The 22,596-nt window shown below is 55.1% G+C and overlaps 1 protein-coding gene across 6 annotated transcripts; it reads left to right on the top strand.

Moving 5' to 3' along the window:
- Positions 1 to 11: 11 nt before the first annotated feature.
- On the top strand, positions 12 to 21,443 carry KLC4 (kinesin light chain 4). 6 transcript variants are annotated; one of them, XM_015856649.2, is made up of 16 exons: positions 12 to 119; positions 8,656 to 8,916; positions 9,093 to 9,323; positions 9,679 to 9,757; positions 9,844 to 10,069; positions 10,366 to 10,453; positions 10,851 to 10,952; positions 11,273 to 11,446; positions 11,595 to 11,694; positions 12,180 to 12,232; positions 13,984 to 14,051; positions 14,133 to 14,241; positions 14,911 to 15,060; positions 20,674 to 20,798; positions 20,885 to 20,942; positions 21,012 to 21,443. In XM_015856649.2, the coding sequence occupies exons 2-16, from the start codon at positions 8,668 to 8,670 to the stop codon at positions 21,099 to 21,101; spliced, it is 1,902 nt and encodes a 633-aa protein (XP_015712135.1). In that variant the 5' UTR covers positions 12 to 119; positions 8,656 to 8,667; the 3' UTR covers positions 21,102 to 21,443. The 6 variants fall into 6 exon arrangements, with proteins under 6 accessions (XP_015712135.1, XP_015712134.1, XP_015712133.1 ...); XM_015856648.2 differs by lacking the exon at positions 12 to 119 and adding an exon at positions 936 to 1,327 and having other exon boundaries at positions 14,911 to 15,033; XM_015856647.2 differs by lacking the exon at positions 12 to 119 and adding an exon at positions 938 to 1,327.
- Positions 21,444 to 22,596: the final 1,153 nt, after the last annotated feature.

Below are 22,596 nucleotides of genomic sequence, written 5' to 3'. Positions count from 1 at the left end.
GCGCGGCCGGGAGTGGCGGCCGCCATGTTGTGCTTAAAGGGGCTGCGCTGCCGGGGGAGGAGAGCTGCGGGCCGGCCCCGCCTCCCCGCCCCGCACCCGCAGCGCCCTGCGCCGAGCAGGTAGGTCGTGGGGCAGCGCTGCGGGCCGGGCTGCGGGCCTGGGCTCGGCGCTTTGCCGCTTGTCGTTGTGGGGGGTGCGGCCCGCTGTGGGCTCGCTGTGAGGCGCTCCGGCCGGGCGCTGGCGGCTGGGAGTCCCGGGGCGAGCCGAGCGCGGCGGTGCGGGAGCTGCGGGCCGGGCCCGGCGGGCGGGTGGGTGTGACGGGGCCGGCAGAGGGAACGTGGACTTTATCGCCCAGCTGCGCCCTCGGGCCGGGCCGTCCCGCGGGAGGCCTGCAGCACGGCCGCTCTATAATTAGGCCGTGTCCTCACCGCCGGGAATGGCTTTTAGTGGAGGTTAAATAATAACGCGTTTGTGGCCGTGCCGTGTTGTCGGTGTAACTGCGCCGTGCGCTTTGCGCTCTGCAGCCGGGGGACGGAGACCGGCGGGGTGCCTTAACGCTGCGAGGGGCCGGCGGTTGGCGTGGCTGTGCGCAGCGCTGCTGGCAGCCCCGGGGATCCCGGTGGCTCCGGGATGGTGTGGAGGCTGTGCGCTCCCACGGCAGGAGCCCACGGCCGTGCTGTGTGTTATGTGTTATGTGCTGTGCCATTTGTCATCTCTGTACGGCAGCCAGACAATCAGCGCTTCCCGGCAGCGCCTGCCCCGCACTGCGCACTGCTGGCACGGTCCGGCTCCCAGCGATCCCGGCCCGTGTCCGCCCTCTTCTGCGGGCACGGCGATGGCACGGGCGGGGAGCTGCCTGCAGCTCCAGCAGCCTGGCTTTAGAGGCTGGGGTGGGAGCAGCGGTAGTGAGACAGGCGAGGGCAACGCCAGGCAGGGATGCAGCAGCTCCAGTTGAGCAAGTGTAAGGTGTAGCTGGAAGTCCTGGCTGTGCGTGTATGTGCGAAATTCAGCCTCTCGGTCAGCGCTCGGTTTGGTGTCTCAGCTCCCGTGGATCCCTAGAGATGGGAGCGCAGGGCTCGGTGTTTGTGGTGCTTTCTGCGCTCGCAGCAGAGCGCCCAACGTAATGCCTCTGGAGCCTGCCCGCATCTCCTCCCCTCCCCCTGCCGCAGTGTGGTTGGCTGCTGAGCGCTGGTGCCTGCGTTCCTGCTGGAGCGGAGGGCAGCGCTGCACTCAGCGTTGGAGCTGCGCATCGCCGCCGACTGCGCTTCTCCACGGTACTGGGGCACCCGGGAGTGCCGGCACCGGACAAGCCGCTGCAGGCATCCAGGTACTGCCGCTCTGCGCTGCGGGGCGGGGGAAGATTCCCATCCGGTGACTGAGAAGGGCAGGGTGCCCAGCCGCCCTGTAACAAAGGACCGCTTTGAGCTGCGATTTCGGGGAGGGCTGGCGGAAACTTTTCTCCTGGGCAGCTTACGCTTAGGCAGGTAGGCGTAGAGTTGCGGTAGCACTGGAGAGGGGTGAAGGGATTTTCCTGGCTCGCTCGTCCCAAGGATATGCAGCGGGCGTGCCTCCTGCTGCCAGACAAAGCCGGAGAAACGATGACGGAGGCAGCTCCGTAGCATACAGCGACGGCTTGCAAACTTTCCGAGCCTTGTTTCCGTGCAAACCTTCCTCCCGCAGATAAAGGGGCATACAAAGCCATATTCCGAATAGAACTGCGCCCTGGGCAAGGGGGGGCAGCTCGTGGTGAATCTGTGGGAGGGAAAAGACGCAGCTCGGAGGGGGCTGGGGGATGGTGCTGCGGCACAGTGCTCCGGTCAGGCAGCACGGACAGATCTGCACAATGATGAGGCAGCAGCAGAGGCTTCCCCTGCATCCTGCCTGCCTGGCAGCTGCTGCTCTCCTGCGGCTTTGCTTCAGCTGCTCCGTGCTGGGGTCTCCTTTAGTGCCCTTGGGCTCCGTTCCCGGTGCCTCCTTGTCCTGCGTGGAGAGGTGGAAAAAACCACTCTGCGAGGAGGAGGGTGGTGTTGAATGTGTGTGGGTCAAAGATCCAGCCCGCCCAGACGCAGAGTAAATAAACATGGCTGAGCCTTGCTGCAGTTGGCAGAAGGAGAAGGAAGAGCGTGTTCTCCTCAGCTGTTTCAGAGGAATGCTCAGGTAGGATCAACAGCATTAGCACCAAGGACTTAAATGGGTCGCAGGGGGCACAAGGGATGTGTTTTGAGACTTTGACCTTGGCAGAACTGCTGGATAAAGGCTTGGTTTGCTAGGAAAGAGCCACATAGCTCCAGCTGGTGCGGAGAGCCAGAGGTAAGCAGGATCCTTTGTTTATTATGCAGGTAAAGCTTTGATTCTGTGGATTCTGTTACAGTTTGAGATCTGTTTGTTTCTGGAAATAGCCCATAGTCAGCTGGTCTCTGCAGCTGTCCCAGGTATGCAGTGGAGAGGGTGTGGGCACTGTGATGCCTGGCAAGGTCCACAACAGCTCCCAGCTGCCTGCTGGGCTGTCCCTGTGCTCCTGAGGCACATCCTGCGATTAGACAGATGCCTGTGGAGACATCGACTCCTGGGAATTATTCTGCCTGCTTTAATACCACTTCATGCTGTCAGGGCAAGGTAATGGCTCTCGCTCTGTGTTCTGTACAGCAAGACTCCCAATCAGATTTTGAAGCTAGGGAGAGATGCGTGTCCTGGCTTTGCTCCAGCTGCTTAGCTCTCGTCTCCGCTAGCCCGGAAACAGGTTTTAATGGTGTTCCACTGGAGTCTGTAGCACAACAGATGCGGAGTGGATTTGGTGAGATGCTGCAGACAAGAGCGAGAGTTGAAAACCAAAGTCTTAGCAGCTGGTCTGGAGATGCTAGCACAGTTTTGCTGTTAGATGTAATAAAGGCTGCCATTCCTCTGCTTCTAGTGGCCCACTGAAAGGGGTGTTTTCCTGGCCAGCTGGGATAAGGACCAGCATGAGCACAGACTGCCTTTCTGCTATTGTATGGGTCTGTTAATTTCTTTTTATTGTATTATTGTTGCCTCCAATGTCTGCATTCTGTGATTGCTGAAGAGCAGAACGTCTTCTGATCTGGAAGGGAATGACTGATCTGCAACAAAGCCAACAAGACCAGCATCTCCATCTCCCTCAGAGCACCTATGGTTTTGGAATACCTGCTTAAGTAACAAAATTGCTTACCATGGTCAAGCATAACAAGCCTCAGTAGCTTTTGATGTACTGTTTTCACGTGTGCTCAGGAAAACAGGATAGAAAAGAGAAGCTTCCAGGTCCTTTCTGAGCTTGGATCATTGTGGCCAAGTGCCCAGAAAGTCAGCTTACCACCACCTCGTCTCAGGTTCCAGGAGGGTTAGTGCTCAGCCTGCTTCCCAAGTCCTGTTAAGTGCCCATGGGGCTCTTGTGGCCTGCTGGTTAGTGCAGACTTTCCCAACAGAGGCCTTCTGGCATCTAGAAGAACTCCTGGTGCTTCACACCCGGCTGGAGCTGGCATGTGTCAGCTGCTGCTGAAAGAAGCAGTTCTGGCTCTGATCCCTCTCCAGGGCGTAGGGAGGGCTGGGCCCTTTCCAGCAGCACAGTCAACTTGTGCTGAGTTACAAATGACTGCAAAGCCTGGGGAAACTGATTGGATGAAGCATTTCTGTGCTCAGAGACAGGCTTTAAAACCTTGCAGGAGGGTGTGTGGATGCTGAGGGGAGTCCTGTGTTTGTGCTGCGGGGGAATATAGGTGAGGGAGCTCTTTCTCCATTCCTGGTTCTGCTGTTGGATGGGGATTGCATTGCCTCTCTTGCTGTGTGACACAGAACCCTGTCCTCTTATGACCTGGTGAAAGGATACGTGTGCTACGTTCCCTTTCCTTGGGCCCTGGGTCAGTGTCTATTGCCAGGGTGCCTGGTCCCTTTGTCCTGGAGGGGAGCTTAGCAGAGGGAAATACAATGAGGAGTTTATCAGATGGAATTTCAGATCAGAATTGTCATCTTTTTTTTTTCCCCCTTTTAACTCCTTGGACGGTCAAACTGTATGTTAGGAGACTGAAGAGAGTGTAGGATCTCCATCTTGGGACATAAACAATTCTTGACTGTACGTATCCTCCAGACTCCTGATCATAGTGGGGGGGATGGATCAGTGACCTCAAAACCTTTGAAATGATACAACACCCATCAGACTCTTTAATTAGGGAGGAAGTTGCAACACAGCATTCTGTTCAGTGTACGTGAGCTCATCTGTGTGTCATTTTAACTTGTGAGACTGTCTGCAGTGCAGGAAGCGTCTACACTGGGGTTGGGGGACAACTTGGGACAACAGATGGGGCTGTTAGGTACTCCCTTTTAGGACCTGGGGTGGAGAAACTTGTAAGCTGGAGGTAAATGATGGCAGAGCCTCATGCCTGTCTGAGGGGTAGCATCTCTTGGCTCTGGGATTGCAGCTTTATTCATACCTTGGGTTGTTGCTCCCAGGGTGCTGACCCCCAAGTGATCTCCTGTTAGTGTGTTCTTAGTGGTTCTAAGGGAACAAGAGATGTGCCAGGCATTGCTGGCCCTGGTGGCAAGCATCACAGGGCACTGTTCCTGTTTTGCATTGTGTGAACCTCAGCAGGCATGAGGCTTCAGCATTTGTTGCCTAATTTCTGGCTATTTATCCTCTAATTTCTGGCTGTTTATTCACAGCTTGTAGGAGCTCTTAATGCTCCCTGAAGCTGATTGCACACCCATCTGTCTCTCCACTTGCAAAACATCCTTCCCTTGTCTTTGTTCCTAAAGCCTTAACATGTGTGTGTGCAGCTGCTTGTAGTTGCGAAGTCCTTGTGTGCTCCATAATGGAGCAGCCCTGGAAGTGCTGATTGCTGTACGTGCAGCGTGGCAGCAACTTGTCCCTTCTACCAGCGTCTGCTATGAAGGCCCTGGGGTGGTGACCCTGAGCACAGTGGCTGTCCTGGCAGCCCTACCTGCTGTGCTGGGGAGCAAAAGCACATCCCACAGCACTAGGGATAGCTATTGTGACAAGAAGCCTTCAGTCATCTGTTTCAATTTCTAAAATGCTGCCGTGGATCTTTATCTCCCAGACTTGCTCGCTTGTTCTTGCTGTGAATCAGTGTTATTCTTTTCCACAGGAAGCTGTTCTGCAGAACCCAGTCATTTTCCTGCAATTACCCTATTTGTAGATCGCTCTCTCACAGAAGAGTTTGCTGCTAAAAATCTGTGCTCGCTTCTCTACAGAAAGCCCTGGCAGCCCATCTGCAGCTTGAAGGAAGCTGCACTTATTGTCCTGACAGCATCGCTTGTGCACGCTGTGACAGTGCCCTGCCTCTCACACACACTTGCTCTGGGAACATGCAGAGAGTCAGTGAGGTGAAAGGAATTTGCTGAGGCGTGCACAGAGGTAATGCCCACCCAGAGTCTCTTGTTGTATTTGACCCCTGATTTCCCTGGTCCCGATGTTGCTTTCCGTAGCCTCCCAGCATTAGGCATCAGGATGTAATAGTTTGGATTTGCTTGGACCCATTTAGTCTGGCATCCTTGTCTCTGTGGCAGCAGTAGTGGGTTTGAGATACGAGCAGGGAAGTTTCCAGCTCTTTCCTCTTTAAGCTCTTGCGTGGGGGAGCGCTTTTTGGAGGCAGTGGGCTGGTGAAACTGCTGATGCTTAGTGCTTCCCTGGTGCTGCACTTGCACGCAGGAAGGTTTGTGCCTAGGAGGATGTGACAGCTGGTGGATTCCCAGCTGGTCGCTGCGGCTGCCACAAAGCTCAGTGCACGCATGTTCCTTCCCTGCCTTCCTGCGGCACTCCTCCAAATGGGAGCAGTGGCAGGGAGGGGAGGCCGGTCCCAGCAGCTCTCCTTAAGTAGGGAAGACAATGCCAAGTAGAGCGGAAACGTGCTGCTGGAGGCCTGAGCTGCAGCACCCCCTGAGCTGTGGGGAAGGCAGGAGGAGGATCCGGGAGCTGGGTTCTCCAGGAACTTGCTGGAAAAGCTTGTTTTCTCCCAGTCTGGAACTCCTCCTTCCAAAGGCAAATGCTGGTGTACCCTCTGCTCTCTGCAGGAGCCTCCAAGTGCGTTTTCATCCCACATAAAGGACACTGCATGCTCTTTACTGAATGTGTGGGAGTAGGAAGAGCGCTTATATGGCAGCCTCAGCCTGCCTGACCTTGGCGTCGGTTGCCATAGAGTGTGTTTCCTCTCTGAGGGCTATGCATATTGTGTGGACCCACCAGCCCTCTGGAGAGTGAGAAATAAGGCTCTGTAGGGAGGAATCCACACTTCAGAGGGATAATAAGTCATCTTCTACCAGTGTTTGTGGCTTTGCTTTCCTGCACAAAAGGTAGCAGTATTTAAGTGGCTTCCTTACAGCTCTCTCTTGTTGGTATTTGGTAGCATGCAGCCCCTGTGTGGTTTTCAGGTCTTGTGCCTCCCAGGCAGTCCACTCTCCACCCTGGAAGGCTGGGGTTGAATGCTAAGTGCGTTGTACCTAATGGGGCTGTGCTTCTGAGGCATCAGCTTCAAGGAGAAAGTCAGGGTCTGCAGCGATGCTCACAGTCAGTGACTGAGGAACTGACAGCAGTGTGCCTTGAGGATCTGTAGTTCTGGGGTAGAAATCTGTTGGTCCTGCGGACTGTGGGATGCTCTAAACCATTTTCTTCTGGAAGAACTGAAGAAGAAACAGGATGTTGCTGAAATAGAGACTGGTGTTTTAACACACAGCTCAGCAGTTTCTCACCTGATTAATTCCACTGTGTGAAGAACTACTAATGAGGCTGATTTCTTATGGATCTGGGTCTTGTCTCACTGTTATCTAGCAAGGTGCGAGCTCTGGTGGCTTTCTGTCCTGGTCCATAACACATACGTCTCCCCAGTGCTGAGCTACTGTTCTCTCTAAAGATGGTGGCAGGAGCTCAGACCCTCCATAAAGGGATGCAGCAGTGCTTCCTGGAAACTGTCAGCATTTCATGGCTGACCCAGTACGCAGGGACAGATGAATCACTCAGTCGCTCCACCAGGTGTCTTATGAAAAAGCAGGAAAGAACATAACTAGCTGAATTTTGGGTTAGATGGGATTATCCAGGAATAGGCAGCTGAGCAATTTGGAGATCAGCATCTACGTGGTGGTCGGTCCTCAGCGGGCTTATTGGTAATAGTCTGTGCCCAGGTTCTTAGAGAGATACTTCATGCCAGTCTTACCATTTAGTCTTCTCGAAAACAGACTGGGAAATATAGTGTTCCAGATGAGACTTATCAATATAAGATGGAGAATGCACAGGATAACTGCATGTGGAGCATGGCAGGCCTTCAAAGGGGAAGGATACAGTGAGATACAGTGCAGGGTTGGTGCTGATGCTGGATAATGAAGCAAAAAGCAAGACAGTGTTGTGACTATGGGACTGGGTGGGGAGGTACTCAGCTTTTGCTTAAGGTAAGAATGATCTGCAAGAACCATAGTGTTTTTGCCCTGCCGAGCTTTGCTAAGGTCTCTGCCAGGTGTTGAGAGTTTGCACTTCTGCGGGGATATGCATGATTGGAATAAGGGTCAGAGAGGAGAGTTCAACCTATAATACAGCTCAAGGGACTTAGGAGTGGTAAGGAGGAGATTGGCCCCCTCTATTGCTCAGGGCAGAGACACTGGTAGCTGAGCTGGGGGATCCTCCTGGGTACAGCATGCAGCTGGGGAGGAGAGGAGCCCTGCCAAGAAGAAAAGTGCTGCTCTCCCTCTTGCTCAGCCTGGGGCAGTGTTACTGCTCACTCCATTGAACCTAGGCACCCTAAAGCTCAAATAGCACAGGAGGACAAAGACACTTGATGCCCTTGTGCAAGGGTGGCAGCTTGGTACTTTTCTGCTGTGCATCTGGGAAGAGTGGGGAAAAGAGAAAGAGTAGGGACTTGTGCCAACCTGAGGTGCCCTTGGGCTGGCGGCAGGATGAAGAAGGCTAGAAGAGCCATTACTGTTTGAAGCTGACACCTACATAAGGATTACAGTGGTGGAAGTCTAGCAATTCCTGTATGTAAGCTTTCACATAAAGATGGGATTCAATTAATGCCAGTAGCGTTAGATCTCTTACTGCTGCTAGGGCCATTCTGTGCCTGATCTGAGATTTTCAGGGCATATTCTTTTTGTCAGGGAATTTTGTTGGCCTGATAAAGCTACCGGTGCCTTCCTGCTTGAGAGATGATCTTCCAGGAGATTTGCCATTAAGGAAGCAGAAAGCCTCGAGCTGGCATCCCTCTGCTTTCTATTCCCTTTATTCCACAGTCAGAAGAGGTGTTGAGCTCTGACAGCCTCCTCGCATCGGTGGTTTGTGGGCAGGAGGTGCACACATTTGCAATCCCAACTGTCGACTACGAATCTCTGCTCCCAAATGGAAACCAAGTCAGCTCTCCTTGCTGCTGGGAGTGTGGAGGTGTTGGAGGTCAGCTCTGATTGGAGACTTTTTGTCTCCTGTCTGCGTGTGTCATCTGCACTGGCTGCCAGTGCTCAGTGTCACAGGAGGGGAGATTCAAACCCCGTTTACTGATTGCTGCCAAAGGGAGAAAGAAGGGAAGGCAAAGTGAAAAGGCTTAATGTGGGCAGCCAGTTGCCTCCTGAAGGAGGCTGTGATGCTTGTGTCTGGTTATAGCTCTTTGAAACATTGCTGAGGTCCTCCAATTTTTGTGCTCTTTCTCTCTGTAGGGCTCCAGGACTATGTCCACCATGGTGTACCCAAGGGAGGAGAAACTGGACAAACTGAGCCAAGAGGAGATAATTTCCAACACCAAGCTGGTGATGCAGGGGCTGGAGGCTCTCAAGAATGAACACAACTCCATCCTGCACAGCTTGCTGGAGACCATCAAGTGTCTGAAGAAGGATGAAGAAGCCAACCTTGTGCATGAGAAATCCAACCTGCTCCGCAAGTCAGTGGAGATGATCGAACTGGGTCTTGGAGAAGCACAGGTGAGGGTGACAAGTGCCATCCTATGTGGTACCTGGGACTGACAAGGGGAGGCAAGTATGTGGCTGTTACCAGTAAGCTGCAGGGGTTGCACTGGGCTGAGGGTGGTCCTCAATCATGCATGAGGGAGATTAAAAAGTTATTGTCAATACTGATTATGACTGGGACTCTTGACAAGGTGATGATGGCACTGTCCAACCATCTGAATGCAGTGGAATCAGAGAAGCAAAAACTGCGTGCTCAGGTTCGCCGACTGTGCCAGGAGAACCAGTGGCTGCGTGACGAGCTTGCCAACACCCAGCAGAAGCTTCAGCGCAGTGAACAAACTGTGGCTCAGCTGGAGGAGGAGAAGAAACACCTTGAGTTCATGAACCAGCTGAAGAAATATGATGAGGATGTTTCTCCTTCGGTAAGTCATTGTCTTGTCAAGCAGCAGCTTTTTTTTTTTTTTCTTTTCTTTTTGTGGGGGGTGTTGGACCAGGAGGATTGCCTGAATGCAACAGCCTTGTTCTGGATGTTAACCATTCCCAGCTACAGTGCACAGCAGTGCTTGTAACTGAAGGAAGTCTGCCCAGGGCAGAGTCTTTGGCAAAACATGGAAGAGGGTGCCAAGATATGGTGGGGGTAAACTTGGTTTTGTTTGGTGGGAGGAGGGTGGTAGCAGGGATGACCAAGGAGCTGAGGGTATTGGTAGCAGCTGAGTCAGTCCAAGCTGCTGTTGTCTTTTCTGAGAATGAACAGCATTGTGATTCCTATTCTCTCAGGAGGAGAAGGAAGGTGACTCCACCAAGGACTCCCTGGATGATCTGTTTCCAAATGAGGAGGAGGAACATGGTCCTGGATGTGAGTGCTTGCTCATGCTTAGTTACTGCCTGTATCTGTTCAAACCTGCTGTGCCAAATGTGCCCTGGTGTATTCTGTACCTGCAGTGCCCCACCAACATAGCAGTGCGGTAGCAGCTGCCCAGCAAGGAGGCTATGAGATTCCTGCACGCTTGCGCACCCTCCACAACCTTGTCATCCAATATGCTTCACAAGGACGCTACGAGGTGGCTGTGCCACTCTGCAAGCAGGCACTGGAGGACCTGGAAAAGACATCAGGCCACGATCACCCTGATGTGGCCACCATGCTCAACATCCTGGCACTAGTGTACAGGTGAGGATGGGGAGGGCAGGACTGGGTCAGAAAGGCTGTCTTCCTCTTCAGTTGATGAGGTTAATACATTCTGGTGACAAGGAATTCTCCCAGCTTCCAGCAGTCTGCCTTTCAAAAAAGGTTTTGGCACAGATTAAGTATTTGGGCCACCAAACTCCCCAGTAAAACTAACCTGAGGAAGGGGGAAAGAGCTGCTGGAGGCTGATCTTTGTGGAGGGAGGAGTGCTGCTTATAGTTCTGCATTCCACAGACTGTGGTGTCCAAACCCCAGGTAACAAATTGGCTTTGCACTGCAGGGATCAGAATAAATACAAGGAGGCAGCGCACCTCTTGAATGATGCCCTCTCCATCCGTGAGAAGACCCTGGGTAAAGATCACCCAGCAGTGAGTATCTGCCTTCTCTTTTAGTCACTTCTAGCCCCAGTGGCATGTACAGGTCAAGAGTGCAGTGCCCCTTTCCCTTGTGACTTGGCTGTAGACTGGCTTGGCTGGTGCTGGGCTGCCACAGATAGCAGTGTGCCCTGTGATGGCTGGGGTGCTGTTTATGTGGTATTATGGGGCACTGTGTTGCTATATCATTTTCTGCTGTCTTGATCAGTATGGCCAATCAGGAGATGGCATCTCCTGGATTCTGTTATGTGGGCAAGATAACTTTCTGCCTCTAGACCTCTTTGTCTCTAGAAGCATCTGTACTTGCAAGGGTGAAAGAATGGGACTGTTACTGCTGCTTGCTCCCTGGGTTGGTTACACTGAATTCACAGAGAAGTTTATGCCTATGCAGGTGGCTGCAACTTTGAACAATCTGGCTGTTCTCTATGGCAAGAGAGGAAAGTACAAAGAAGCAGAGCCACTTTGTAAGCGAGCCCTGGAGATCCGTGAGAAGGTACTGCTCTCTCATGCTCTCCTTCCTTCCAGCTCAACCTTATGGCTTGATCTCCCTACCTTACTGTACCTCAAAGATCTAGGACCCCCCCTAGTCTCTTCAGCTGCTGATTGTGCCACCACCTTTATCTCTCCAGTGTTTGTGGTGTTTAGAAAGGCCTGATGGGAGGTGGGAGCTAGAATTTCTCCGCTTAACCTTTGTAGTCCTTAGCTCCTGGCTGACAAAAGCATGCCCTCTGGGTTGGGCTGGGGCTGCTTGAACGTCCCCCAGATGTTCACTGCAATTTAAATATTGTTATTTTGTGATTTCTTTGTATCCAGGTCCTAGGCAAAGACCATCCTGATGTGGCCAAGCAACTGAACAATCTGGCCCTACTGTGCCAGAACCAAGGCAAATACGAGGAGGTGGAGTATTATTATTGCAGGGCCCTGGAGATCTATGAGAGCTGCCTGGGTCCTGATGATCCCAATGTAGCCAAGACCAAGAACAACCTGGTGAGCTGCTGGGAAGAGGCTATGTGGGGTTGGGCAGTAGTGCAGTAGTAGGCACTGGTGTCTGGAGGAAACAGGGAGGTAGCTGTGAGAAGTGGGGAGGGTTAATCTGTGTTGCCCAGTGGGATTGGAGCTGTTTTCTTGGTTGCAGGCCTCCTGTTACTTGAAGCAAGGCAAATACAAAGATGCAGAGGTGCTGTACAAGGATATCCTTACCCGTGCTCATGTGAAGGAGTTTGGCTCTGTGGATGGTTTGTACACAAGCTACTGGGGCAAGAGTGAACGGTTTGCTCTTCCACCACCCCTGTGGTAGAGGGATGGGGTACCTTGCAGAGCCCTTGTTTTTGGGCAGGCCTCAAAACACTGTCATTCCAGTTTGTTACGCTGCTCCACTTCTCTCAGAAGGAGTCTTAGTGAGCTGTGGCTTTCAGTCTGCTAGGTTGGCAAGCAGTTGTGGCTTAAAGGGGGAGAAGAGCATAGTGCCTCTAAGGTGTGAATTGAAGTTTCTCCTGTAGTTCTGGCACAGGGAGGGGAAGAACTCACTCCCTCTTTCCTATGCTCTGCCCTTGCAATGTCAGTTGCCTTTGGGGCCCTAGCCAGTGACTGGAAGCCCTGTGATGAGCTGCTGGTTTTGGAGATGGTGCTGGGCTGTACAGACAGCAGATCAGTAGTGGAAGTGGCAGAGTAACAAAGTTAAAGTGGTGAGTAGAACTGTCTCTCATTTTTCCTCACGCAGATGAACACAAACCAATCTGGATGCATGCAGAGGAGAGAGAGGAGATGAGCAAGGTGAGTGAGAGCTCGGGGTGCAGCCTGTTGACAGTAGCAAGAGCCCCAGAAGGGGAAAGAGATTCTGGGATTTTGATCCCCTTGTATCACAACTAGTTTCTCCTTTCTGCAGTCTGAAGAGCTGCTGTGACCACTGATAAAGGGTAGGAATGGTGTATGGAATGGGAGAAGTGAGATCATTCCTTGGGGCAATGAGGAATGGAGGCCCATCAGAGGACCTGATATTTTCCTTGAAGTGGGGAGTTATTCAGTACCTCAGCCTCTCTTTGCTTTAGTGAAACCTTTAAGGCAAGCGGACAATGGAAGGGTGGTGGATGGCGGAGTTATGCTGCAGGGTTTTGGTGCTTGTTCCAAAGAGCTGCCAGTACCCAGAGTGTGTCTTGAGGCTGCCTGGGGAAGAAATGGGTAGAGAAGAGATACTGTTGTCACCTTGCTTAGCAAGTAGGACCAAACCTTATGGAAAAGAGCTCCAGACAGGTTTCTAGCTGTTCAGTGTCTTAGCTGGCTTCTGAATGAGAGTGGAATGGAGTTGTTCTTGCCTTGGATTTGGCTGAGAGACATGGAAGCTGTTGCTCCTGTTTCCTGAGCTCTGCTTTCTGCTGCATCTGACAAATGCAGTGGAGTTCAGTCTGATTTTTGCCAGGAGGACAGAAAAATATGCTGGCTGTGGCACTGCTTTGCAAGAGAAATTGGGTGGAGTAGGGCCCAGGCTCCCCTTCTTACTCTGGGATTGAGATGCTTCTTTCTGATGATGACTTCAGAGAAGTGCAAGAGCATGGGCAGACTGTTGCAGTGTGGAGCTATGCTCCACTTAACACAGGCTTTGCAGCAGGGGTGAGAGAACAGAATGCCTTCAGGAAATGGTCTAAATCTGCTGTCCAGACCAGGCCCCTTGAAACTCTACTGTTTGTGTCCCCTTTTCTCCCAGGCCTATAGGATCTGCAGCTGGAAATGTAATTAATTTTGCAGCCTGGGCAAGAGCTGAGCTGCATTTCCTGCCCCTGAGATGGCTGTCTCTAGGCAGCTGCCCAGGCCCTGTGGCATAATACATCTGCTGAGGTGTTGGTGACCACAGCCCTTGAGTCTAGGTTCTTTCTCCACTGACAGACATTCAACAACCTTCCCCTTGGGTTTGGTCACCTTGGTTTTGAGTGCTGAGTGCTGGGCTCACCCAGGCTCTGATGCAAAGAAAGCCAAGTGTGCCTATGGCTTGGGAAAGTACCTGCATATGGGATAATGATTCAGGAAGTTCTGTTGGGCTTTGTAAGGAAAATGGTCCCTGCAAGGGCAGTTTCTTCCAGGCTGGGGCGATTGCCAGAGGGAATGCACAGCTGTGGAGCTGCTGGCACAGGCAGGACCAGTTTCATGGTGCAGAAGCTATGGGATTTGTGGGTTTTGGTATCCCTTTGCATACTGGCATTGGGAGTGCCACGTACTTCAACCACTGCTTTTTGTCTTCGTTGTCCTTGCTACGTTTGGTACCACAGAAAGGCCAAGGAGATGGGAATGTGCACTCTACTGGGGGGAGGGCATCATGTTGTCTTGTGTCTCAAATGATTTGCAGCAAAAAGGGCTTCAGCCTTTCTTTCCAGGAACCTGCTGGGACTTCACTGTGGTATTCACGTTTTGTGTTTCCAGGGGCTGGGCTGGTGTGAGGGTACAGCCTTAGGCCTGACCCTGGTGCCCAGTGTGAGCACAGGCCAGGGAATGGCACTAGGCATGGGGCTAACAGCTGCCTTTTCACCCAATAGAGCAAGCACAGAGACAGTGCTCCCTATGCTGAGTATGGTGGCTGGTACAAGGCCTGCAAGGTTAGCAGGTAAGAGAGGTTTGTGGGCAGCTCTAGGCAGTGGGTGAGGTGTCCCCAGGGCTCCCACTCACCTGCTGCTTGTTGCCACAGCCCAACTGTGAACACCACTCTGAGGAACCTGGGTGCGCTGTACCGGCGCCAGGGCAAGCTTGAGGCCGCGGAGACCTTGGAGGAGTGTGCGGTTCGCTCTCGGCGGCAGGTAACCCCAGAGGGACCTTCACTGGTGGGTGGGGGGATGCTGTGGGACTCAGGGTAGCAGGTTGTGACATTACTATGTGTGCTGAGGGATTGTGCTGTGCCTTGCAGCCTCCCGTCTGTGGTTTGCATTCCCATAACACCGGAGCAGCTCAGTGGTTGGTCTTCCGTTTGTGCAGGGGGATATGCATGTGTTTGCATATGTGGGATTGCACTGGTGTGTGCATATGTAGATGGAACACCTGTTGGGGTGTAGAAATCCTACAGCTATGGCAGGCTACTGAGCTTTGTCAGCTGAGAGGAGTCTGCGCTTGGTGGGGTGCATTCTTCCTACTAATGTGTCCAGGAATTTCAGCTCCTTCACTAGGAAATCCCTTGTGTATATACCCAGCATGAAGAGTGAAGGACAGCAAAAACCCTCACACATCAAAATGTGAAAGGGGGGAGAGGAGGGGAAGCTGTCAGCGTTTTGGGGCAGCAAGCTCTTGTCACTCAGGGTGGCTTATAGCTTGTAAGGCATTCCCTGAATAAAGGCTACTGAATTCAGGATGCTCTTCTTGTTTGGAAGAGTTTTGTCTGTGCTGGGACAATGACCAAGAGAGGGAGAAGGACCAGGCAGATAATAGCATTGAAGAGCCAAGACTGGTGCTTCCTTATTCCTTTCTACTTGCAGGGCATCGACCCAATCAACCAGACGAAGGTGGTGGAGATCCTGAAGGAGGGTGATGGCACAGAGAGACGTCGGAGCCTGGGTGGCAGCGTCAAGTACGAGAATGCCACAGACGGTAGCGAGGAAGTGAGTATGGGCGTGGAATGGAGTGGGGTAAGTACAAGACACCATCAAGAATGGCCTCAGCTGGCTGCTGGAGGGATGGGACAGCCTGGCTCAGGGCTGTCCCTGCGTGGCCTGTCGTGGCATCCTTGTCTGCCTCCATTTGTTCCCTGCACACTTCCTTCTCCTCTTTCTTGGCATGAGCCAGTCAGCCCACAAAGGTGTGTGTCTGGGCCTGGCTTGTCATGTACAGGCCAGACACTCTGAAAAGTTCTCACTTCCAGAGGGCTTCCAGTTCCTGGCAGTGCACAGCATGAGCTGTCCTGGCCTGCTCTTAATCTTAGCCTTGGCGACCTTATTAACACCTCTCCTTGCTGCCTCTCCTCTTAAGGCTGTGGCTGACTGTCAGCCCCATCTTAGGCCCCCATAGCCTCTAAGCAACTTGCCTTTCTGTCCTGCAGCGCGCCACAGGTGATGCTGGGTCTGGGGAGGTGTGTGTGTGTATGTGTGTGTGTGTTTGGTGGGGCTGTGCCTGTGTCTGCAGTATAAGGAAATAGTCCATAGCTGACACCTTTACTGTCCTCTTATGGTCTCGTGCCCCTCTGTGGGCTCTGGCCAAGTAGAGGTTGGAAAAGGCAGGTTTTCTTGGGGTGCCTAGCTGGGCTGATCGGCGGTGGCAAAAGAGGATGCTGTTAGCTGAGGCTTGTACAAGGTGACCCTGAGCCTACTGTGCTTGCCCTGAGACTGGAGGGCACTGTGGTCACCAGTACTGAGTTTGCAGGAAGGTAGTGGTCTAGGTCTGGGGCAGGTGGTTTCTGCAAGGAGGAGGATGGAAAAGAGGCAACAAGTGAGCAAGGTGCTGGTGGATGCTTGGCTTGAGGGCTGCTGGAGCTGTTGATGCTTACCATTCCTCCTGCAGTCTCTGGCTGAGAGTATAGTGTAGCTGGCACCAAGGGCTGTTTGCAGCCTGGCATAAATGATGCACTGAGCATGAATCCTCTACTCCCCCTTACATCTGCTGTCACTAACCCTTCCCCACGTGGCCATCCTCACCTGCATGATCTGTTCCCCTTCTTTCTTCCTCTTCCCTGTTGCCATGACAGTCCCTCAACATCCAAACCTAAAGCCTGGCTCTCTTGATTGTGGATTGTACCCTGGATGTGGCTGGAGTGGGCCTGGGGAACTGAGCTTTGAAGGGGCCCAGCAGCTCTTCCAGATACAAGGCTGTCCTCTGCCTCAGCAGTTCATCTTCAAGGGTGAAGAGGATCTCAGTCCTGGCCCTCGCATTCCCTGTCAGTAGAGGGGGTAGAGAGGTGTGGAGGGAGGAGTGCTGCATTACTGCATTAGGATCACCCAGTCCCTGACTTGGTTGGTGACTCTCTGCAGCATCTCCTGGCTATGGTTGGCATTAGCTGGCCTCTGAGCTATCAGCCTAAGGCAAGCAGGTAAAGTCACCCTCTCCTGCAGCCTGACTCAGCTGATGGGGATAGCCCCTCCACCTATCATCCTTTCCCAAGGGGCTTGTCAGGGCTGCCCATAGTCAGCTGTATGGAGGGGGTTTGGGGGGAGCTAACCCAGCACCCTAGGGGTATGGCTGCTGTCATGTGGTGCTTGGTGCTCTTCCTAGTTGACTCCACGCATGGCCAGTTCCCTCTGCCTGCCCAGCACCCTGCAGCTCCCCCCAGAGAAGGCTGGAAAAGAGGGCAGCTCCCTCTTCTGTCTGTCACGGCCAGTTGTTCCTTGCACCACTGTGGAGATCTTGGGTGTGCTGCCCCAGGCCCATCTCTATTGCCATCCCTTCAGCTATCAGCTGCTGCAGGCAGAGCTCTGGGTGCCCCAGTAATGCCAGTGACTGTACCCTGCTGCCCAGGGAAGCACCCCAGGGCCTGGCCTGGCTAATTGTGGCCTAGTAAAAATATGAGCTTGCCGATTTAGCCTTACCACCCACCCTTCCCATCCAAAAGTGGCCCATAGTCACTGCATGCAGCCTGGGACCTGACCCACCAGCTCCCTGGACTACCTGCAACCTCATGGGCTTGTAAACTGTGTCTTTCTCCTTTCTGTGCACTAGGCTTAAATGCCTCCCGAGACTCCCTCTTTCCCCTCCACCGCAATCAATCACCTGGATGTTTGTGTTGTATCTTCCAACTTTATCCTCCACACCATCCCTCCTTCCTCGGCGAGAACTCCACGCCAGTCCCCCAACCCTCCCGGCGCGTGAGGGCACCACAGCACCTGCAGAGGAGTGCATGGGGCCTCGTTCCAGTCCCGTGGCCAGCAAGAGCAGGAGGAATCTGCACGGAGCTGCCTGCTCCCCTGGTCAGGGTGATGGGCCACCATCCCCTTGTGTGCCCTCATCTCCCAGCCTGCCCTTGCACAGCCCTGGGGACCAAGCCTGCAGGGGATTGTCTTCAGGTGTACTGACTCCGCTGTTGTTAGACATCCTGAACCATCGTAGCTTGTTCCCTCCATCTCTGCAGAGGCCAGGATGGAGGTGTGAAGATGGGAGGGCTGTTTAGGGACACAGAGGCCTGGCCTTGGCAGGACTGTTGTGTGCCCAGTTACTTTCTTCCCCGTAAGCATAGCTGATGTTAGTGCCATGTAGTGAACCTGCGCTGACCACCAATGAGTTGGGCTCTACCTGCAGCACATGACAGCCTCCATCTTGCTTTCCTCCTCCCTGCTGAGCTCTGTAACTTGGGGCCAGCATGTGGATCTCTGCAGGGCATGGGGATGGAGGGTGGCCCAAAGCTACTGACCATCTGAGCTAGAATTGAGGGGGGACAGGCAAGGTCTGTGCATCGAGCAGGGATATGCTAAGGCAAGTGTGCTTAGTTGCCAACTCCTGACCTGGTAGTGTAGCCGAGTCTTTTGCTTGGTGGCTTTATTGGCTGCCTGTTGCTCTAGGGTTGTTGGATGTGCGTACTGAGAGAAGGGATGAGGGTGAAGCTATCTGCTGTTCCATGGAGGCAGAGGGGAGAAGGGTGGGAGGAGAGCAGAACTCTTCTGCAAGCAGTTAGAAGTGGCTGAGATGGAGAACCGTCTGGTTTGAAGCAGAGCAGGTGAATGAAAAAGGAGGTGCAGAGAAGGGTGTGAGGAAGGGAAGAGCTGGGGCTTGGGGTGTTCCAGGTGTGAGCGGGAGGTGAGCTGGCTGAAGGGGGTTTTCTGCAGGAGACAAGAATGGGCCACATTGCTCAGGGAGTTCTTGAACACAGGACGTGGCTTATGAGATGTGGCCCTTGGGGTTGTGACTTGCTGTCCTTCCTCATGTAGAGGGCAGGATTGTCACTGTTATTGCCAGGAAGGCAGTGCTGCCCTGGGCTTCTGTAGAGGTGGCTCAGTGCCTCTGATAGGACTCCATCAGAACACTATCAGTCCCTGCTGGAGAAGGGGATGTTTCCTAAGGCCATGAGCCTCATGCCTTCAGATGCACACCCTCATCCTACCTCCTATAAGAGTTGAGCCTGGGGAGGCTGCAGGCAGCAGGACAGAGCCCACAGGCCAGCGCAGGATTCCCCCCCATCCCTTATTTATTTAACTAGGTAGTTTTTCTCATGCTAGTCATCTGGTAGGCTATAATAATAAATGTGCTTGTGTCTGTCTGGGCCTGGCTTTCCTGTGGTGATGCAGAGGCCTTGGGGCACTTGCATACTGCTCTCCTGGGAGCTGGTGCTTGCTGAGAGGAGATCTTGGGGCTGCAGGCTAGGGCTGAGGGCTCTAGGACCAAGCCTTCCCTGCTCCTCTCCTACTGCTGCTCCATGAGTCCCCAGAACAGGGCACGTTCAGGCTTCAGCACCACCTGCCTCTGCTTTGCCTGTCATGGACCTGGTGCTGTAACAACTGTACCTGTGATTAAAGGGAGACAGACCTGAACCGCTGCCCTGTGCTTCTTTCCATGCTTTGTAGGCCAGTGTCGGTCAGCCCTGGGGCGGTGGGGGCAAAATGCTGCTGGATCAGGTGTGGGTGCTCAGTGTCTGTGTGCGTGCAGGGGCATGTGCTGCTGTGTGGGCACATCTCTTCTGTGCTGAGCATTGGAGCAGAAGGACTCGGCTCCCTGCCTCAAACTGGGGTTGCTTCTAACCATAGCTCTGCAGTCACGTGGTAGGGCTGACATGGAGCATCTGGGGTTGGTCCTTCCTCAACTGCTGTTTTCATTAGCCAGGAAGATACCCCATTATAGGATGCCGTGGTGCTGAGCTTTGCATGCTCTTAAACCCTGCCTCAGTCCTGCTCCTGCATGCAGCAGGCAGGGTGGGAGCATGCAGGGGAGAGTGACTCAGTGCAGAAGCTGCCACTTGTGCTTTGAGTGCTCTCACCCTCGTGGGTGCAGTGAGGTGGGTGCTCTGCAGTAAACCAAGCGCCTTCCATGTTCTGGGTTAAAAATAACCCGCAGAAGAGGGAGTGAGTGGGGAGAGAAAGAAGGCTATTTTTAATCCAGCATGCAGCAGAACTTGGTTCTGGCATTGAGCTGCAGTCATCGTGAGTCCCTGTAGCTGGACAAGTGTGGCTCCTTTCACCACCCCTGACAGCAGAGCTTACTTGGGTACTGAGCAGCTTCTTGCTGCCCCTGTACCATGGCTCTGCTCCACTGCCCCAGCACTGCTCCCTTCTCTCCCCCTGCCTGCTGTGCTCTGGCACAAAGAACAGATCCTGACACAGCGGTGCCCTGCTAGAAGGGTGGTAGTGCAGTGCTGGAGCTAGTGGTGCCAGGGCTCTTTTGCTTCCTCCCCATCCCCTTCTTTGGTAGTGCCATGTACTGATGCTCTTCCAAAAGCTGCCTGGGCTGCCTGCTGGAGGAGCTGAACGCTTGCTTTGCTAATGCTGATGGTGCTTTCTGCATTCCTGCTGCGTGGGTGCCTTGCTGCTACAGCACACAAATCCTAGTTGGAAGCCCTTTGCTTTTCCCTTACCACAAAGGGCTTTGGTAGGTGCTTTATCTCTGCCTTTTTTCTGCCTCCTTGTGCTGGGCCAGACAGCCCTTGGGGCCAATAGGACTGACAGTGATGAGCACTGCTGTGAGCAGATCATAAGAGCAAAAGCAGCAGCGATGCTGCAACCTTTAAGGAGGTTCCTGGTTATGCAGGAGAGCTTGGTGAGGGTGGCACAAGGTGGCCTCATACTGCCAGCGTGTGCTTTGTGTGTATGGAGTGAATCCAGATGGGCTGGAGCCTGTCAAGGGCTGAGTGCCCTGTAAGGGGCTCCAACAGCAGACAGAGGAGCACGTCCCCTGTGAGGTGGAGTGACCTGCACTGCTCAGCAACTGCAAAGATGAGTGTTTGAGTCTTGGGGGGGGCTTTGAAGGTGGGCTGAATGTGTGTGTGTGCAGAGTGGTGCTGCCTGACCCGAGGGTACCTGTGGGACCAGCGAGCTGGGGCAGGATGAGCGCTGTGTGGAGAGAGAATGGCACGGGTGGGGAGAGGAGGGGAGCGGGGCCTGCTCTCCATATTGGGAAGAATGTCTTTGAGGCAGGTGACCCAGCAGCACAACCTGGCCTGGCCAAAAGTATCCTTAAGCGTGGGGACCTGCTGGGACCTCCTGGTAGCTGCCAGCTGAGCCATAGGAGACGGAGCGGGGCTGGGGCTGCCGGCAGCCTGGTTCACAGCACATTAGAGCTTCCTCAGTGCTGCTCAGTCCTCGCCCCCTGCCTTGTGTCTCCGTCTCCAGGACGGCAGCGGTGCCCTCCAGCGCAGCAGCTCCCTGGGGAAAATCCGGGATGTGATCCGGAGGAGCAGCGAGATGTTGGTCAAGAAGCTGCAGGGCAATGGGCCCCTGGAGCCCAGGAACACCAGGTAGGGACCGGGACCCGGGTCCCGCCGTGCCGGGTGCCGCTGCGGGATCGGGCATCAGCCAACACTTGTCCTTTGCTTTCTTGTAGCATGAAGCGAGCCGCCTCGCTAAACTACCTGCACAAGTCTAGCGATGCTTCCTTCGAGGTGAGCGGCGCAGCAGGAGCTGGGGGCCTGGCGCTGGGGGCCCGCGCTGACACACGCCGTGTTTTTCAGGGTACCCAAGGGCTCCGCGCCGAGAGCAGAGGGCTCAGCGCCAGCAGCATGGATCTCTCGTCCCACAGCTCCCTGCTCGCTTCCAACTGAGCGCCGCGGCCGCTCGCCGCAGCTTAGCGCCGCGTGGGGCAGCGCTCGGCCCCCTCCCCACCTGCACCGCTCCGTTCTCACCGCGGGCTCTCGGGCCGCCCGCTGCCGTCCCCGCCGTGGGGGCCCTGGTCCGGGCGGGTTGGGGGTGCGGCCCGTCACCGGCTCACGGGGCTGCGCCCGGACATCGCCACGCACCGCACGGAGCGCGGCACCGCCCGGCATCGCCCACCCGGGGGCGCGGCGGGGCGAGGGGTTGGGGGGTGACGGCACCGCCGCGTTCCCGGCTCCGCTCGTGATGCTGCTGTACGGTATTTTATCAAATAAAGCCACGATCCTCCCCGTGCCGCCGGCCGCTCCTTGGGGCGGGGGCTCAGCGCGGCGCTCGGGGGCGGGGAGCGATGACGACGGCGGCGATGACAGCGCGGTGACGGCCGGGGGGGCCGTTCCCTTCCGGAGCAGGGCGGAGGGCGATGGCGCGCATCACGCTGGAGGACCTGGACAGGCTGGGAGATGAGGAGGAGGAGGAGGAGGAAGGGGGGGAGGACGAGGAGGATGAGGAGGAGCGGGGCCGGCTGTTCGCGCACTGGGAGGCCGTGGCCAGCACGCACCGCGTGAACCTGCCCCGAGGTGAGCGCCGGGGGAGCCCGGCCGAGGGGCGGCCCGGCCCGCGGGGTGCCAACATCCCGGCCCGCCGCCCCCGCGCTGCGCTTTGCCTTGCAGACATGGCGGGCCCCATCGCGCAGATGAGCCGGCACAGCCAGCGGGAGGCCGTGCCGCACGTCGCCCTGTCGCAGCACGGCAAGGTGAGGCCCCGCCGGGCACGGCGCCCAACGACCCGCTGCTCCGCCGCGACCGCGCCGTCCCGCTCCCGGCCCACCGAGCTGCCGGGTCGGGCCGCCGCTCCGGGCTCAGCCCGCACGCACTGCGCTGCCCGCGGGGAGGGGAGGGCCGGGCCCGCTGTGCGCCGTGCCGCTGCGGGACACGGTGTGAGACTGACGGGAAACTAATCCAGAGTGTCCGGAGAGCTGCGGGGATGGGGAGCGCTCTGCGGGGGGAGCAGTGAGGGCTCGGGGTGCGCTCAGTGCGGAGCTGGGGGGAGGCCTGATGGCGGCTGCAGCTCTCACAGGGGGAGGAAGGCAGTGTGGAGCTCTGCTGTGTGTGACAGCCTTGAAGTACGACACAATGCTTCCCCAAAGTTAAGTGAGGGCCCAGGAGAATGCAAAAGTCACTGCCATGCAAAATCCCTTTGGTGGTGCAGGAGAGCTCAGGTGACACTGAAGGGCCAGGAAGGTCCTGCCAGCACCTGAGATGGCTCAGGGCACAAGGAGAAACCCTGCAACAACTAGCTGTGTTGCATTATCTTTGTTAGCTCAGCGCAGGGCCCAAGGGAAGGCACGGAGCTGTGTCAGGGGAGGGCAGGAGGGCTGAGGGAAAGGCTGTGCCCCAGAGGGCGGTGGGCATCACAGGCTGCACAGGGCAGTGGGCACGGCCACGA

This window comes from Coturnix japonica, chromosome 3 (assembly GCF_001577835.2).
Source record: "Coturnix japonica isolate 7356 chromosome 3, Coturnix japonica 2.1, whole genome shotgun sequence".
NCBI lineage: Eukaryota > Metazoa > Chordata > Aves > Galliformes > Phasianidae > Coturnix > Coturnix japonica.
The sequence above is the reverse complement of the archived record's forward strand: the minus strand, read 5'-3'. Positions and strand labels throughout refer to the sequence as shown.

Bases quoted from the DNA above. Each gene is read 5' to 3' on its own strand.
- KLC4 (XM_015856647.2), top strand. From the start codon at position 1,124: ATGCCTCTGGAGCCTGCCCGCATCTCCTCCCCTCCCCCTGCCGCAGTG. The intron at 1,328-8,655 runs GTACTGCCGCTC...TTCTCTCTGTAG, and splicing joins AAGCCGCTGCAGGCATCCAG to GGCTCCAGGACTATGTCCAC. The intron at 20,799-20,884 runs GTAGGGACCGGG...GCTTTCTTGTAG, and splicing joins CTGGAGCCCAGGAACACCAG to CATGAAGCGAGCCGCCTCGC.